Genomic DNA, 18946 nt, shown 5'->3' with positions numbered 1-18946 from the left:
GATAGCAGCATTTCCCCATAAAAGCAGTTCTATTTTCTGTATTTTGACCTCTTTTCCCAATACTCCTTTTTGGTGTAAATCTGGATTATTGGAGACAGCACAGGATTTAGAGTCTTCAGCCTTAAAGTAGAAGCCCCAACCCATCTCTTACCAAACTGGTGACCTGGGAAGAACCACTTGGCCTGCCTTGACCTCATGACTTCTTCCTCAACAAACTTGCTTAAAGTAATATTGGACTCCCAAACCTCCCAGCCTTATTATAAGAATCAAATAAAAAAGTTATGTGAGAAAATATTGGGCAAACCATATAACTATTTTTTTCTTCCAGTCTTTTTTCAACGATTTTAATTTCAAATTTGAAATTATCCTCAATGTTCAGACTTTTCTCTCTTTACATGTTTAATGAAGTTTAATAATTATTACAGACAAAAGATTATGTGTAAAATACATGTAAGTTATAAAACATTATATTATGTATGAATGCTCATGTAAAAACTGCTCAGTTCAAGAAACAGAAGTTATCAAGAACTTCTGCCTACCTCTAGGGTCCTCTCCATCACGTTTGCTCTCAGGTCCTCCCAGATGAAACCACTGTCTTGAATTTTGTGGTCATCATTCTATTGCTTATAAAAAGAGTTTTATTACATTTTTATATAATCAGTATATAGTTTAGCTTTGTTTATTTTGAGCCTTATAAAAACATCCTGCTGTACATAATATTCCAGGATTTTCTTTTTTTCACTCAACAGTATGTTTCTAAGCTCCACATGTTGTTCTGTTTGGCTGTAATTCTTCATTTTCACTGCTGTATAATATTCCATTGTGAAAAATAAGCTGATTTGGGTTGTTTCCAGTTTTTTTTATTTTTGCTGTTGAAACAGTGCTCTTTTGACTAGTCCTCAACTTGTCTCCAGGTGCCACATTGAGAGGCTAAGGGTTATATACCTCAAAGTGGAATGGCTAAGTCACGGCATCGTCAAAGATTTAACTTTACAAAATAGTGCCAAATTGTTTTCCAGTTGCTGTACCAAATTGCATGTTGATTAGCAGTGTGCAATGTTCCCATTGATTCATATCCTTCTAACAGTTGATATTGTCGGATTTCTTAATTTTTGCCATTTTAGTGGGTAAAAATTGACATTTCTCTATAGTCTTAATTTGCACTTCTCTGTTCCCAAATATTTCTTTTCATATTTTCATTGCATTATTTCCCATGAATGTGTTTGTTCATTTTTCTAACGACTTTTTCTAGTTAACATAGGTGTTCCTATGTAATTTTATTACTGATTTATTGTCAACTGTATTTGTTACAATAGCTTTTCCCGGTTTGTGGTTTGTCTTCTCTATTTGTGGTGTTTTGTTTTTTTTTTTTAAGTAAGAGATTGCTTTTTTCTTTTTTTAAAGATTGGCACCTGAGCTAACAACTGTTGCCAATCTTTTTTTTTTTTTTTCTGCTTTATCTCCCCAAACCCCCTGTACACAGTTGTATATCTTAGTTGCATGTCCTTCTAGTTGTGGGATGTGGGACGCCGCCTCAACATGGCCTGATGAGCGGTGCCATGTCCATGCCCGGGATCCGAACCCTGGGCCACCGCAGCGGAGAGCGCGAACTTAACCACTCGGCCACGGAGCCGGCCCCTTTTTTGTTTTTTTTTAAAGATTTTATTTTTTCCTTTTTCTCCCCAAAGCCCCCAGGTACGTAGTTGTACATTCTTCGTGTGGGTCCTTCCAGTTGTGGTATGTGGGACGCTGCCTCAGCATGGTTTGATGAGCAGTGCCATGTCCGTGCCCAGGATTCGAACCAATGAAACACTGGGCTGCCTGCAGCGGAGCGCGCGAACTTAACCACTCAGCCACGGGGCCAGCCCCTCTATTCGTGGTGTTAATTTTAGTGTAGTCAGGTATATCTTAGTAATAACTCTTATTGAGATCTATTTTTAAAAAATTGTTTCTTACCCAGAGGACAGAAAGATATTCTACATAGTTCTTTTAACTTTTTTTAAAAAATTGATCTCACTCATAAGTAGAAGATAAAAACAACCAAAAACACCACACACATAGCATTGGAGATTGGAGTGGTGGTTACCATTGGGGCAGGGGGGAAGGGGGAGGGCAAAAGGGGTGATTAGGGTCACATGTGAGGGGATGCACTATAATTACTATTCGGGTGGTGAACATGATGTAATGTATACAGAAATCGAAATATGATGTACATCTGAAAAAAATAAAAATTAAAAAAAATTTTTTTTAACTTCTTGAAATATCTCAAACTTACAGAAAAGTTGCAAGGATAGTATAAAGGACTTTTTTTTCCTAAAGGTTTGAGGGTAAGTTGCCAACCTGATGCCCACCACTGCTTAATACTTTAATATGTGTTTTCTACAAAGCATTTTTCTACAATACCGCCATACAGTCATCAAAATTGATAGCGTAACAATACAATGCCAGAATCTAATCTTTAGCCTCTATTCAAGTTTTGCCAAATGTCCCAATAAAGTCTTACAGGTGGAGAATCTGGTTCAAAAATCACGTGCTGTATTTAGTTGTCCTGTCTCTTTGGCTTCCTTTAGTCTGGAAGAGTTCTTCCTTGAGTTTGATTATCGTAGCGCTTCCAAAGATTATAGGCCAGTTATTTTGTGGGATGTCTCTCAGTTTGGATTTGTCTGCTGTTTCGTGATTAGACTCTGGTAATGTGTTGCTGTCATTCTGCCAAGGATGTCACAGAAGTCATGCTGTGTTCTTACTGCAGCCTGTGAGGGGCCAGTGATTTCACTTTGTCCCATTATTGACGTCCCATCAGTTTGATTACTTGATTAAAGAGGCGTTTGTTAGGCTTCTTACATAAGCTATTCATTTTTCCCTTGGAAATTCGTGAGTATTTTGTGGGGAGGTACTCTGAGACTATGTGACTATCTGGTTCCTTGTCAAACTTCCAATTTATTCATTTGTTTATTTTTATCTGTGAACTCCTATTTTCTTTTTTTTTTAATCCACTGAGTTATAATCCATTACTTTCACTACTTATTTTGCCCAGATGCTCAGTTTCCCCCAGATTTGGCCAATCAGAGTCTTTTCAAGATGGCTTCCATGTTCTTTGTGTTCTTGGAGCACTTCCTTCCTTTCTGGCACCATGATATGTCCCATGCTTATCTTGTGCTTTCTCTGCTCCAGCTCTGGAATCAACTATTTCTTTAAACAGTCCTGCTTCCTTTTAGTGGAGAATGGTATTTGGAAGTCAATATCTGGGTGCTAGGTGTGCTCATTATTATATACATAGATACACATATATACACACACACACATATATATATACATATATTATACATATACATATATTATATATCTTTATATGTATATATATACATATAAACACATAACACATTCAATCTATACTTATTTCACCATCTGTCTATCATCTATGTAATGAAAACCATATGTTCACCTGGATACTTCATTTCCAATTCAACACCACAGGATTCAGTCGGTTTTTCTCTTTCCACACTCGTATCTCCTTTCTCTGGTGAGGAATCTGGTTCCTGTAATCCTTAAAATGTATTTATATATGAAATTCACATAACATAAAATTAACCATTTTCAAGTGGACAATTCAGTGGCATTTACTACTTTCACAGTGTGGTGCAACCATCACCTCTATCTAGTTCCAAAACATTTTCATCACCCCAAAAGGAAACCCCATACCCACTAAGCAGTCGCTCTCCATTCCCTCCCCTCTCCTTAGCTCCTGGAATCCACTAATCGGCTTTCTGTCCTTACAGATTTACCTATTATGGACATTTCATGTAAATAGAATAGTACGATATTTTGTGCCTGGCTTCTTTCACTTAGCATAATGTTTAATAATGTTAATTCACATTGTAGTATGTATCCCTACTCCATTCCTTTTTGTGGCTGAATAATATTCCATCGTATGGATACATCACTTTTTTTTTTTTTTGAGGAAGATTAGCCCTGAGCTAACTGCTGCCAATCTTCCTCTTTTTGCTGAGGAAGACTGGCCCTGAGCTAACATCCATGCCCATCGTCCTCTACTTTATATGTGGGACGCCTACCACAGCATGGCTTGTCAAGCGGCACCATGTCCGCACCCGGGATCCGAACCCGTGAACCCTGAGGGCCACTGAAGTAGAATGTGCGCACTTAACCGCTGTGCCACCAGGCCGGCCCCACCACCTTTTTTTTTAAGATTTTATTTTTCCTTTTTCTCCCAAGGTCCCCAGTACATAGTTGTATATTTTTATTTGTGGGTCCTTCTAGTTATGGCATGTGGGATGCTGCCTCAGCTTGGCTTGATAAGCGGTGCCATGTCTGCGCCTAGGATTTGAACCAGCAAAACCCTTGGCCACTGAAGCAGAGTGCGTGAACCTAACCACTCGGCCCCGGGGCCGGCCCTGGATATACCACATTTTGTTTATCCATTCATCTGTTGAATAACATTTTGGTTGTTTCTATCCTGTGCCTATTGTGAGTAGTGCTGCCATTAACATCTGTGTACAAGTTTTTTTTTGAGTACCTGTTTTCAGTTCTTTTGAGTATACACCTAGGAGTGGAATCTCTGGGTCATGTGATAATTCCATGTGTAACTTGTTGAAGAACTGCCAAACTGTTTTCCACAACAGCTGTACCATTTTACATTCACACCAGCAATTATGAGAGTCCTAGTTTCTTCGCATCCTCACTAACACTTATTATTTTCTATCATTATTACCAGTAATATCATTGCCACTCTGTTGGGTATGAAGCGGTATCTCATTATGGTTTTGATTTTCATTCCCCTAAGTACTAATGATGTTGACCCATCTTTTCGTGTTGAATGTCTTTTCTTGTGGGTCATTTGTATATCTTCTTCGAAGAAATGTATATTCAAGTCCTTTGCTTTTTTAAAAAATTAGGTTGTTGGTCTTTTTGTTGTTGCTTAATATGAGTTCATATATTCTGGATGCTAGACTTTTATTAAATTTTGATTTTCAAATATTTCCCCCATTCTTTAGGAGAAATCTTTTCACTTTCTTGAGAGTATCTGTTGATGCACAAAAGTTTTTAATTTTGATGAAGTCTAATTTATCCTTACTTCTTTTGTTGCTGTGTGCTTGGTATCATATCTAAGAAAGCATTGCCAAGTCTGACTTCGTGAAGATTTACCTTTATATTTTCTTCTAAGAGTTTTACAGTTTCAGCTCTGATATTTAGGTCTTTGATCCATTTTGAGTTAATTTTTGTATATGCTATGATGTAGTGGTCCAACTTTATTCTTTTGCCTGTGGATGTCCAGTGGTCCCAGCACCATTTGTTGGAGGGACTGTTCTTTCCCCATTGAATGGTCTTGACATTCTTGTTGAAAGTCAATTGACCACAAGTGTATGGATTTATTTCTGGACTATCAATTCTATTCCTTTGGTTTATTTATCTTTTCAACGTTTCTGTGAAGGGACAGGCCTTTGGAGTTCTCTACTCTGCCGTTTTCTCTGACATCACTCTATCCTTAATTTAGGAACTTATTTAATTCATCTCCCTCTATACAGCCCATCTCCCATAGCAGTTCCATACCTGTTTCCACCCTCTCCCCTGATGCTTTCCTCACTCTGCTCAGGCTTTGGTATCACCCTGAAGGCCAGCCCTCTGCTCAATCACTTTTCTTACACTACTCCTTCCCAACACCCCACAGCAGAACATCCCCGAGGTAGACATCCTCCTCACCCTGCTTGGACCCCAACACCTGGTGTTGGACTGCACCTCTGTGTGGATCCACTTCTCATCCCTTGGAAGCTTTGACTCCCCACACTGAGCCACTCCCCTGTGGGAGTATTCTTCTCACTTTGCTTTAATACCCACAATGGGCAGCTCCCGGAGGGGAGACCCAGACTCTGACAGCCCATGATGGGCCCATCCTGGGGACACCCTACTCAAACTATATTTTTATTCTATGTTCAGAAGACATTTCCTCAACCCTATCTTCCAGTCCCGCTATGAAGGTTTTCATTTCTGTGAACAAATTTTAATTTTGAATAAATCTTTTTTATTCTATGACTTTTTTCATACCATCCTGTTCTTACTTGATGGATATTATGTCTTCTTGCTTCTTTCAAAGGATGTTAATTATATAAACTGGAGGTTTTGAAAAAGTTTTCTTCTGTTTCCCATGTCATTTCTGTTTTCTTCTCATTCATTTTTCTTTTTATTATGTTTTTGCTTCTTTGTGTTGGTGACTCTCCTTGAACTCCTGGTTATCTTTGGTTATCTACATTTAAGAGTAAGGCAATAAAATGCTAGTTGGTACCTCTGTGTAAGGGTAAAGATTTTAGACTTCACTTTAGGGGTTCACGTAGAAATCAGCCATTTACTGGAGGACCCCCATGTACCAATACACAGAGGTCTATTTTTCTGGAGTTGTTGTTTCTCCAAAGAAAAATCTTGATTTTCTGTCTTTGGCTTAGATGCTAGAATCTTGCACTGGAGTGAGGAGGATGATGAGCTTCAGTACCTCTTTAGATGGGGAAATTCTTCCCTGACCTCCTTCTCTCATTTATATTACTCACATTTGAGTTTGTGACCTCTGCTACTATAAGAGTTTTCCTGTATAAGACAAACTTTGTATCATTGTCAAGATTCTCTTGTTTCTGGCCCATCATGTTAATTCCTATTTCTGGGTGCCTTAGAGGAAAATAGCATTGTTCTTGGGTGCCTACCCAACAACCATTCCCAACCACGTCTCCGTCGCTTGTCCCCTATCACAGGTGTTCTCTTTCCCAGAACACTTAGAAGCTAAGAGTGCTCTTGTGTTCATGTGATCCCGGAGTGACAAATGCAACAAAAGTGTGTTTGCCAGGAAGCTTCTGAGAAAGATTTCCCCTCCATGAAGAAAGGCAAGAAATGCCCGAGGAGGAAGGAACTGCCACACACCCCTTTCCTCTCTTCCAGCCTTTGAATGAGATTATGTGAGGACAAACACGATGACTGAAGGTGGCCAACTTGGCTCATGTGAGAAAGGCCAAGAGCATCGCAGATTCACTGAACCAGTGTCTTGATATGACTGAGCCAAGGGTCACAGCTGGCTCATTGGGTTTGACTCCCTAATTTTTCTTAATTACCTTTTTATCCTCCTTTTCTTATCTTTCATCTCCTTTCCCCTTTCTCCTCACTTCTCCTCACCCTCCTCACGTCTTTAAGGGTTCTGAAGCTGGGACGGGATGAGTCAGGGACACAGGCAAAGTTATAGGTCCTTAACTGCTCTCATTAAGTCTTTTCTGAAATAAGGTGGGGTATGAATAAACAAAGGAGCTGCTCCCCCTATGTCCGTTCTCTCAGCTCTCCCATCTCTCCTCCTCCCTGTTATCATAGAGGCCTCCATCTGTAGGTCATCCTCCTGCATAACATCCTCCACTGGCTTCTCACCTCCCTCAGGATAAAATATAAATGTATTAGCTTGGTCTCTTAACACTATTCAGAGTGATCCCTGCCTCCTCTCCACCCTAGCCTCCCACCACTTCTCCTGTGCTCCAGCTTAGCTGAGGCATTCAGCGTTCCTGGAGTGTGTGCTGGGCCATTTCATCTCCAGACCTCTGTTCTTCCTGACAGAGACACACTTTCCCTCCTTTGTCTGCCAAACACACCTGAACTTCCCCTTTGTTCAAATGTCACCTCCTCTGGGAAGCCTTCCCCTCTCTCCCAGGCTTGGTTAGTTGCTCAGCCCTTTAACCTTTGGGCATTCCCCTAGTAGAGCTGTCTCCTCTCTGCAGTGAGTGCATTTATGTTTCTGGGTCTGTTTTCCCCATCAGCCTGTGAGATCCTTGAGAGCAGAGTGTAGGTCGTATTTTCGTATTCCCAGCACTGACAGTAGAGGGGTACCCAGACATGCCTCTCACTGCTCTCCTACTCTTCAAGAAGGATAACTCTCATTTACGCTAACAAACATTTACCAAACTTTCACAATGGGCCAGGTTACAATACTCCAAAATAATAAGCCACATTGTAATCAACTTTTAAAACAGATAAATCATCCATAATCTTGCTCTGAGGAATCAACTTTGGGTTTGAGACGCGGCTTAGTAAACATTTCACACATACATGTGCCTTGAGAGGAGAACTATATAAACTAGAACATATAAGGGTTTTCTTATTGAGAGATAAATCAGAATCATAAGGAATTAATTCAGGTAATTTAATTAGTTATTGTTAATAATGTTACAGTTAGTGATATCTGATAGTCAATGAGATTGATAAGAAATATTCTCTTCTCCAGCATCACATGGGCTATTTTTACAAGTGGCTGGATTTTAAAATGGACTAAAGCTCTAAATATTGGGATGAATTAGTGGGTTTTGTTGTTTCTTTTTCTTTTCTTTCTTTCTTTCTTTTTTGCTGAGGAAGATTTGCCCTGAGCTGACATCCTTGCTAATCTTCCTCTTTTTGCATGAGGAAGATTTGCCCTGAGCTAACATCTGTGCCAATCTTCCTCTGTTTTGTAGAGGGTCTTCCTCTATTTTGTATGTGGGTCATTGCCACAGCATGGCCCCCAACGAGTGGCCCAGGTCCGCACCTGGGAACTGAACCTAGGCAGTTGAAGTGGAGTGTGCCGAACTTAATCACCAGGCCACAGGGCCAGCCCCAGAATTAGTGTTTTTAAAATCTATATCTCTTGTATGTGGAAGAAACCAGAGCTTCAATTCTGTTTTTATATGCCGGAGGGATTTTGTTTTGTTAAGTATAAATATTTGCAATGAACAACTCACGCCAACCTAGAAATCTCATGTAGAACAGAAAGCTCTAAGAAATCATAGTTCTTACAGGACACCAAGATTATAAAGCCAGTTAATTCCAATTCTGACCAATTCATCATCATAAGAAAATATATGCACTTCCTATACTAGTCCTGTCTGAAAGGAAGGATCTTACTGAGCAATCACTCATGTATAAGGAGTTCTAGGATTTATAGATGGTGGAGTAGAATTGGATATGGATGGAGAATCAACCTTGAGGTCTGGTTGGCAAAATAAAAGGTAGTTTACAGGATTTCCGTTTCCAACATAGTATACAAATGTTTCCCGCCATGATGTTGTCCAAGTTAAGATCAATTAATTTTTTTTTAAAGTAAGATGTCCAACCATTGTCTTGAGGATGCTCTGAGAGAACTGTCCGTTGTGCTGCCCTGACAAGCAGAGAACAGCGAAACTCCAAGTCAGTGGTTCTCAAACTGCTGCCCCAGAGAAGCAGCATCAGCATCACCTGAAAACTTGTTAAAATGCGAATTCTCAGGCTCCACTCAAGACCTGCTACATCAGAAATTCTGTGTGGGGTTTGTGAGTTTTAACATCCCCGTCAGGTGATTCTAATGCACGTCCAAGAACCACTGTTCTACGAAAATGGTCCTTCCAAGAATCCCAAAAATTTTGTTTCTTTTGAGGAGACTGTGCTCTCTGATCTTGGCCTGCTGATTCTACATTTCATGGATCTCTACAATTTTCCTCGGTAGTTTTCTTTTTGCCCTCAAGGCAGACGTCTCAAATAGTAAGTGTTTCTGAGAGACTTAGAAACTTTTTAACAACTCCCATTGTTCCCTTGCCCCCAGCGGGAATCATTCCAGCTCTGCTTCTTGAGCCCAGTTCAATAATTTCTCCCTGAGGATTTCCCCTCTTCCCCAGCATCATGCCCGTGAGTAGAGTGTGTGAGGTGTGGGCAGGGACCAGGAAGCTGTGAAGCAGCATGGGGGGCACCCCCAGAAAGATGTAAGGCCTGAGCTCGCTTCGCCCATTCAGGGCTGAAGGGAGGTGAGAGACTGAGGGTTTCCTCACCTGCCGATAGGTCAGCGGTAATTAGGTTTTTGAAAACATCTGCTGGAGGGTAAGGAGAATAACCAAGTGACATGGACTTGATGGTAGTAAGTCTAAAGTTTGAGAAGAGCCTCAGGAAGTGATTCCAGGGGAATGTGCTGTTAAAACAGATGCTTCAGGTTGCATATAAAACCCAGTAATTTTAGCACCAAGCATGGAATAGGCCTTGTGAGATAGGGAACAGGGGATAAGTAAAATCACTGCAAAATTCTCCACATGATCAATTACCTACTTAATATGTAAATTTGGCAACTTTTATTGAGCATGTTCTATGTCAGAGTTGCTGCTCCGAGTTCTATGGTTACCAAGCTACTGAAATTACAGTGTAACTGGTTAAGGGGAGAAGATGGAACAAATGAATGAAGATAAACCTATAACGCAGGTATTTTTAAATTGTTATAAGAACACCGAGAAATGGGGAATTAGCTGCACGTGGGAGAAATGGCAAAAGGAGTGACAGAGGGTGACGTTTGAGCAGATGTTTTCTAAGGTAGAGAACATGGTGAAGAGAATTCTAGGAAACAGACATGGAAATACACAAATATATGGCATGTTTAAGAAACTATAATCCATTAAAGAGCCAGGGGTTCATGAGAGGCAGAGCTACTGATTAGAGCCCGGTGGAGGCTACGTTTTACAGCCTTGTATGACAGGCTGAGTTGCACGCACATATGTGAGTATGTATTTCTACCCTGACTTGATCTACAAAGTGTTTGATGTGGCCCCTAAGGAGTACTAGTGAGCATCACCACGAGAACGTAAGTGAGAGAGAAAGGTGATCAGATCAGAGTTTAGACAGGTCTCATGGACAGCTGTGTAGGAGGTGAACTGGCGTGGAAGCAAATGGAAGTGAAAGATAAGAAGAGAATGACCTCTAAGAGATAACGGATTGCAGGAGGCCAGGTGAGGGAGGATGGAAGACTGAGACAAGGCAGGGGAGTGGGGAGGCCACTTACCCGCCACCCCGTCACCCTCTATCTCTTTCCCTCCATCTCCCTCTCCACCTTTGGTCCCATTCCCTCCACGCCCTACCACCTTTCCAGTCCCCTTCCTTCACGCATTCTCTTTCCCCATTTCCCTTCCTTGTAATCTCCCTTTAAATCTTCACTTATTTCCATTTCTTTTCCTTCAACATTTGCTGTCCTTTTAAAAGAGTTCGGAATCTCCTTCAAACAATATGTTTATCATCTATTTCTTAATCTAATGAAACTTCCTACCCCCTCCCTCTGGTCTCCACAAATGTTCTGGGGAGCCTCACCCAGTGAAGGACCACCTTCACTAGGGAGTGGGGACAAACTGGATGTCCCAGGTGTCCAGCTGTGTCCAGAGCCTCCCCAGTACAGACCTGACAGCCTATAGCTATTCATTCACCCAGCAGTCAACACCAGGTACTTACTAAGTACTGACTATGAGCAGGGATGGGCTCTGAGGGGGCACAAATAAAGTGTGAAATCAAGGCCTGTGTCTCTAGGATCTTGTGATTGAATTGTGTGGGAAAACCATAGACACATGAAAGATTCATTAGCATTATAGTGTGTTAAATGTTGCATGAAAAATTTATTAGAGACTGGAAGAGAGGAGGATGTCTTTAGAGCAGGAGACTACCCAGAGGAGAGTGAATACCATTTGTATTTCCAGGCACTGTCCTAGGGGTTTTTTATGTGTCATTCTACTTAAGCCTTCAGAAAATTCTATAAAGTATTTTCATACCTAACTTTCAGATATGGAAACTGAGACCCAGAGAGATTAAGTAACTTGCTCAAGGTTAAGTCTCAAGGAAATAGAAGCCCTGAAATTTGGCTGCAAGTCTGTCGGACTCCGTGTGTCTTCCCACCAGTATATTACACTGAATCTTTGTAGTATATTCTCTTTTTTTTTCAGATTGGCACCTGAGCTACCATCTCTTGCCAATCTTCTTGTTTTTTTCTTCCTCTTCTCCACAAAGCCCCCCAGTACATAGTTGTATATTCTAGTCTGGGGTCTTCTGGTTGTGCCGTGTGGGACACTGCCTCAACATGGCCTGATAAGTGGTGCCATGTCTGTGCCCAGGATCCAAACTGGCAAAACCCCAGGCTGCCGAAGTGGAGTACGCGAACTTAACCACTTGACCACCGGGCCAGTCCCAATATAGTACACTGAATCTTTGAAAAGCTGGTTGCGTGTGTCTCTGGATGGCTTTAAAATATTTCATGAGTGTATATTCCAGCACCAACCTGTAAACTCTCCAGAGACAAGGCCATTTAATCAGCAGCTGGTGATTTGGTCTGCACCTAATGATGCCCATCATATGGACCTGAACAACTCTGTTCTGAGCTCCAGAGCACTAGAAGAGCAAGTGGTGACTTCATGCATCCATGACTGTGGTTCGTTTTCTTTAGGTGCATGGAGAAGACACCATGGAACCAGGGAACCTCACATGGGTATCGGAATTTGTCTTCTTGGGACTCTCGCAGTCTCAGGAGCTCCAGCTTTTCCTGTTTCTGGTGTTCCTATTTGTCTACACCACCACTGTCATGGGAAACCTCCTCATCATGGTCACGGTGACCTCAGACTCCCAGCTCCACACACCCATGTACTTTCTGCTCCAAAATCTGGCTGTCATAGATCTCTGTTTCTCCTCAGTCACTGCCCCAAAGATGTTAGCGGACTTCCTCTCGGAGAAGAAGGCCATTTCCTACCAGGGCTGCGTGACCCAGATCTTCTTCTTCCACTTTCTGGGAGGTGCTATGGTCTTCTTCCTCTCGGTAATGGCCTATGACCGCCTTGTTGCCATCTCTCGGCCCCTCCACTATGTTACCATCATGAACACTCAGCTCTGTATGGGGCTGGTGCTGGCTGGCTGGGTGGGAGGCTTCATCCATTCTATTTCCCAACTGGCTCTGATGCTCCCTCTGCCTTTCTGTGGCCCCAACATCCTAGATAACTTCTACTGTGATGTCCCACAAGTGCTGAGACTTGCCTGCACTGACACTTCCGTCTTAGAGTTCCTCATGATCTCCAACAGTGGGTTGTTGGATGTCATCTGGTTCTTTCTGCTCCTGATGTCCTACTCAGTCATCCTGGTGATGCTGAGGTCCCACTCAGGGCAGGCGAGGAGGAAGGCAGCTTCCACCTGCACCACCCACATCGTCGTGGTGTCCATGGTCTTCATTCCAAGCATTTACCTCTATGCCCGGCCCTTCACCCCCTTCCCCATGGACAAGGCTGTGTCCATTGGACACACGGTCATGACCCCCATGCTCAACCCCATGATCTACACCCTGAGGAACCAGGAGATGCAGGCAGCAGTGAAGAGATTAGGGAGACACTGGCTGGTTTGTAAAAGGGAGTGATAATGGGCAGGTCATTTTCTTTAGCTTTGTTTTCCATTTGTAAGGTGGAGAGAGAGATCCTGTATCTTCTCTTTTCATAGCTTGTAGATACGTTGTGAGGATCATTGTAGAAATTAATGAATTTTGAAACTAGGCAACTTACGCAGATTTTTAGGAAAAAGGATAGAGTCCTCTTTGGTGACTAAGGTTTATGATAAAGAGTTCTAAAACTTCTGCAACAATGAGAAATGTTCTCTTGGCCCCTGGAAACCTACACTCTCCTTTCCCCCTTCCTCTTGTGATGAGGGTATTTCCTCAGTAAGAGCAGTCCTGTGTTAATGTGTTTTGACTTCTCTTCCCAGCACCCCTTTTTGTCTGTGTCCAGAGTGTTGGAAAAAACACAGAACTTGGAGATTTAGTCCTAAATTGAGAGCCCTTGAAGCATTAGTTACAAAAATGGTGACCTTGGATGAGCCACCTGGCCTCTCTTGGACTCACAGATTCTTCCTCACCAAACTGACATAAAATGCTATCTGTACCAATAATTTCACAGATTTGTTATAAGATTCAAATGAAAAATGTGTAAGAATATTTTGTAAACCGTAGAACCTATGTAAGAATTATTGTTATTGTTATTATTATGCCTGACATTTATTCTTTCATCGCTTGAGTTGCGTTTTGGAAGCAGGGCAGAAATTCCTAGGTGCAGCGAGGGGAGGCATGGAGAGGGTGGGGCTGAACTCCGGAGGGGCCATGCAACATGCCCGAAGGTGAAACCGAACAGGGACTGGGCGTAAATTCAGGGCCATGTCTGCAAGGCTCTGCTATCTCCCAACCTCCCATTTTCAGACTCAATGCTTCTTGCAAGCAGGAATGGGAAGATCCATTCATTTGTTCATTCATTCATATTTGTAAATATGCATTTGGGGCTTAATGCAGTACTTTATCCATAGAAAATGCTCCATAACAATTTGTTGACTCCATCTCTCTCTCTCTCTGTATCCCCACACCTTTCTCTTCCTCTCTCTCCCTCCCTACACTGATTTCTTCCAGTTCAGTCTTTACATCCATCAGGGCGCTTTCTCCCCCTCCTCCCAATTCACTGGTGTGTCTTGCTTCTTCTCTGCCTGGACCTCTTTGCCACGCACCCATCATGTCTTTCCTCCACTATCAAACTGGGGCTTTGGGGTTCGGTTGTCAGGCAGAGTTGAAGAGAGGAAATAGGTCATGATTAGAGTTGCAAGGGGCTGTGACCCCAACAAGTTTAAATAAAAAGAGGGTGTTTAAAGGTCTCCCTGAAGGAAGATGGAGTCAGGAATTGTGGGACTAAGAAGCTGCCAGGACTGACACAGCTGGTCTCTCCTCCTCCCCCCCTCCCTCCCTTCATCCCTCCCTGCCTGTGAGTCTGCTTGTACACGGCCCAAATGGGAGCTTCAGCCCCCAAACCTGCCGTTTCCATTCCACCTTCCGCAGTCAACTTGCTCATTCTCTCAGGGTTACAACTCCAAAGTCTTGTGAGAATAATGTGACTGTCTAGGGTTGGGCCATGCGTCCCGTGGGGCTGTGGATGTGTGGGTCATGTGATGTAAGTGTGGCCATCCAGGCCCCTCCCTTCAGCAGGAATTGTGGGTGCATGTTGTTCTCAGAGAAAGAGCGTGTGGGTGGACAGACTCCCCCAAACATGTCTGCCATGAAAGGAACAAGCAGGGTACCCCTTAAGCGACACCATGCGAGGAACTTGTTAATTATGTCTAGTCTAGAAATTCATGTTTTTATTCCTCCATTAAACATGTAGTTATTGAGTGCCTAAAATTTACTCCTTCTGTCCCAATTTGTCCTCTTTACCCCTAGGTTCTTAGGGAAAGTTCCTGACTTTGTTTTGGCTGAACCAAGGGAAGAAAAGACAAGAGCCTGAGGAATCAGGGCAACCTGAAAGGACACACATGGCGGTGGCCCAGCGGAAGCCGTCAGCGATTGCCGAGGGAGCCGGGATGGAGACAGAGCTGAACGCAGGAGAGGAGGCAGCTGGGGCACCCAGGGACATGATGCCTGCCTCAGCGTCCACCCACAGCCATGTGCCCTGCCCCTCACACCAAAGACAGGGAGAGGATGCCTGTGCAGGCTGTAAAGAGTTTCTTTTTCTCTGGAGAATTTAAAAACAACAATAAAACTGACTAAAGGTGTTTTTTATAATTACCATGCCCTGGCGACTCTAAACAATGTTAGAGTTAAAATATGCCCTCCTTCCAGGTGGCTTGCTCCCACCCCCCTGCCCTTCATAAAACCCGGTGTGTGTGTGTGTGTGTGTGTCTGTGCACACGCATGCGTGTGTGTGTGAGATACAGAGGAAACCCTGAAAAAGTGGGGAAAGAGTTAGAATTGTGGAGGGGAGAAGACCAGAGGCCTTATGAGGGAGGAGAGTGTGAGCCGTGGAAAGAGGGGACCTCGTGCCCTGATTCTGTACAGGTATCAATAAAGCAGCAAGGCTATGGGGTGACCGCTGAGATGAAAGCTGAGGAGGGAGGAGGAGGTTGAGCTGGAGCCCTGACTCCCACGACAGGGAATGTGCCCAGAGAGCCCCTGGACAGTCCTCCCAAGAACCCGGAAATGGGTCCCATGGGCCCTTGGGCTTGCCCCGCAGTGTGAATCCACAGAGAAGCCATGAAGGCCACGAGGCCTGCTGCTTTGCAGTGGGAACTCTCAGGAGGAACAGACACATCGTTTTCCCCTTACATCTTCCCAACACCAGCACCAGACGGGAGGTGCTGGAAAGAGGAAGGAAGAAATGTGAGGAGACAGACAAAGAACAGCTGAACAAATAAATAAAAAAGGTAATTTCATAAAATAAGATCTATGAAGGAAATGTATGGAGTGATGTGACTAGTAGGGTGGGCAGTGTTATAGAATGTGTTTGAGGAAGGGATATTTGAGCAAAGACCTGGGTAATGAGAAGGAGCCAGTCAGGCAAAGGTCTGGGTGACAGGCAAGCATTCTAGACAGAAGAAACAGCAAGTGCAAAGGTCCAGAGGAAAGAATGAGCTTAGTGGCCAAAGGAAAAATAAAAGAGGACAGTGTAACTGGAGTGTGGTGAACAAAGAAGACCTTGGTAGGAGGTGGCTCTCAGATGTCATATTAGTTATCTACTGCTGCATGACAAATCAACCCAAACCTAGCAGCTTAAACCAAAGTAATCATCTGTTATCTCTCATGAGTTCTCCGGGCCAGGAATTCTTACAGGGCATGGCAGAGACTGCTTATCTCTGCTTTGCAATGAACTGGGCCTCAGCTGGAAGACTCAAAGGCCGGGGGTGGAATCATTTGCAGTTTCGTTCACTAACATGTCTGGCTGTTGACGTTGGTGTCGGCTTCGCACCTAGATGGGGCTGTTGTTTGGTCTCTCCACTTGGCCTGAGCTTCCTCACAACATGGTAGCTGGGTCCCAGGGACAAGCATCCTGAGTGAGAGCCAGGCAGAAACTGAATCCTTTCTGCACCTAGACTCAGAAATCACACAGCATCACTTCTGCCACATTCTATTAGAAAGAAGTGAGCCATCAAGTCCGGCCCACATTCAAGGGAGGGGAGTAGCCTCCATCTTTTGCATGAGGTCTGTCAAAGAGTTCGTGGATGTATTTTTAAATTACCACTGAGGTAGATAGGAGCCTGATCATTAAAGAGCTGGAATTTTATTCTGTGTGCAATAAAAGTCTTTGGAGGGTTTGGGTGGAGGTGGGGATGGTGGCGTAATGTACTTTATACTTTAAAAAGATCATGTTGGCTGCTGGGCAGAGGGTGGGTTATAGAGGTCAAACCTGGTGGACTGGGTTAAGAACCCGACCTGGAACAAGGAGACGTGGATTCCAGTTCAGGTTCCTGCACTAACTAGCCATTACCTCTGGCAAGTCTCCTAACACTGGCGCTGTAGGGGCATCCTTGCATTTGTATGGATTTACCCAGGGCTTTTTCTTCCCTCAGACCTGCAGGAAGGTGTTTGTTTTGTGTCTCTCCTCTGTTAGATGACTGTTTTCACTCACCGTGACCCTAGCACCCAGCACAGGCCCTGGGACGTGAAGGCTCTCCATAGACATTTGTTGAAAGAATAAACGAACAGGTGATATTGTCTACCCCACATCAGTCCTTGAAGACAGACATCCCTGGCCTTTTGGTTCTGGAGTGTCCACCAAACCAAATAATCCTTCAGCAAGTGGTCAGTGTATGGGAGGAACATTGGGGGAGCACTTGGCTCCATCTCTTCTGGAATAATCCAGCGCACCATTCTGGATTCAAGTCCATGAGGCCTGATTCTATTCAGAACCATCACCACTGCCCAGAAGGACACAAAGAAGGCTAAGACTCATCCTTGTCCAGAGCCCAGCATGGATGGCAGATCCAGGACAGCCTGCTCTGTGGCCATAAGTGGCATCAAGTGGTAGCACATTCGTGGCTGGCCAATGGGCCTTCCAGGGCCAGTGAGGAAGATCGGAGAGGAGCCTCGCCCTTTCTCATGACCCTGCCAAAAGACTACACTGTGGGGGATAGGAGAGGAAGAGCTGAGAGAGAGAGCACCACTCTTCTAGCACAAAGGGCCCTGGCTGGTGGCTGCCTGCCCTTGACATTAGGTGCTGGCTCCAGCCACCTCCAGTGCTTCTGAGGAGCTGGGACCACCAAGCTCACCACTCCCACACCCATCACGGGAGCCAGAGATGCTGATGAGCCTGTGGCTCCACAAGGGGTGGGAGGTAGGGGAGTTGGGGCGGTGGGAGGGTGTAAAACCTGCACAATCTTTGAAACCATTGTTTGCATTTTTGAACTTTCTAGATTGTAAGTGCCCTATGCAAGAGACTGTTGCATTCAACAGGGTGTCTAAATTCCTACAGCCTTCAGGCATTCATTCTTTCTAGATGTATTGAGATGCCAGGATGCAAAGATGGATCCATGTGGGTGCTGTCTTGTGGAGAGACAGGCTGAGGGGGCTGAGGAGGGTGCAGCCCCAGCCCCTCCTCTCAGGTTCTGGGGTGCAGCCCCTGCCCCTTTTTGTACTCCTCCCTGCCCTCTTGCTCCAGAGTGGCTTCCATACCCCGTCTGGGTCAGCTACCACAGCAGCCTCGCCCAGAAGGGGGCCAGGGGAGTACAATCGGAACAGCCAGCACAGCCTGTCAGACTCCCAAGTCCCACCCAGAGGCCACCAGGGTGGCCTGCTCAGGCCTGAGGCACCTTCCCAGCCTATGTGAGGAGGCTTCTGTCCGTCAGATCACACCTGTGCCCTTGGGAGCCAGGAGGAGAAGGAAGTAGCTTGTAGAGTCAGACCCAGGTTGACACCCCCTTCCGAGAGCATGACACGTTATTTCCTCTCCACTTCAACAATAAAACTGAGCTCCCAGGCCCCACTGAGTCCCCTCGCTCGTTATGTCTCTGATTCAAAGCAGGGTCTGCCTTGTCTGCCAGCCCATGATCCTCCTCCCCCTCTCCCAGTCCCTGCCCCTGGGAGTTCCCAGTGTGATGGAGGAGGTGAGGTACAGCTCACACAAGGCCACGGCAGGAGGGAGGGGAAGGGATGGGTGCTCGCCCTCAGCCGACCCCCCAGACAGGACCAGAGCATCTCTCAAGTGCTCACCAGAGAAGCTTCCTGCCCATTGGTAACTTTACTTGCAGATCAGAGAGGTCAAAGCCAAGCCCTTGCTCAAGGTCACATAGCCAGGCTGGTGCTGGGCTCCCAGGACAGCTCTCCAAGGTTCCACAGTGCTCTTTTTCCAGCCTCACTATAAACGGAACACTCAGAGCTGCCTCTGTC

General features: G+C 44.3%; 1 protein-coding gene across 1 annotated transcript; it reads left to right on the top strand.

Annotated features, from left to right (window-relative positions):
• The first annotated feature begins 12079 nt into the window (after positions 1-12079).
• Positions 12080-13177, top strand: OR4D2 (olfactory receptor family 4 subfamily D member 2). Its single transcript, XM_014827268.3, has one exon. It carries the CDS (start codon positions 12242-12244, stop codon positions 13175-13177), a length of 936 nt encoding a protein of 311 aa, XP_014682754.2. The 5' UTR covers positions 12080-12241.
• The last annotated feature ends 5769 nt before the right edge of the window (positions 13178-18946 follow it).

This window comes from Equus asinus, chromosome 13, assembly GCF_041296235.1.
Source record: "Equus asinus isolate D_3611 breed Donkey chromosome 13, EquAss-T2T_v2, whole genome shotgun sequence".
Classification (NCBI taxonomy): domain Eukaryota; kingdom Metazoa; phylum Chordata; class Mammalia; order Perissodactyla; family Equidae; genus Equus; species Equus asinus.
This window is presented reverse-complemented; position numbering and strand designations above follow the sequence as displayed.

What these genes read in the sequence shown, in the direction of transcription:
- OR4D2 (XM_014827268.3), top strand. Translation starts at nt 12,242, where the DNA reads ATGGAACCAGGGAACCTCACATGGGTATCGGAATTTGTCTTCTTGGGA.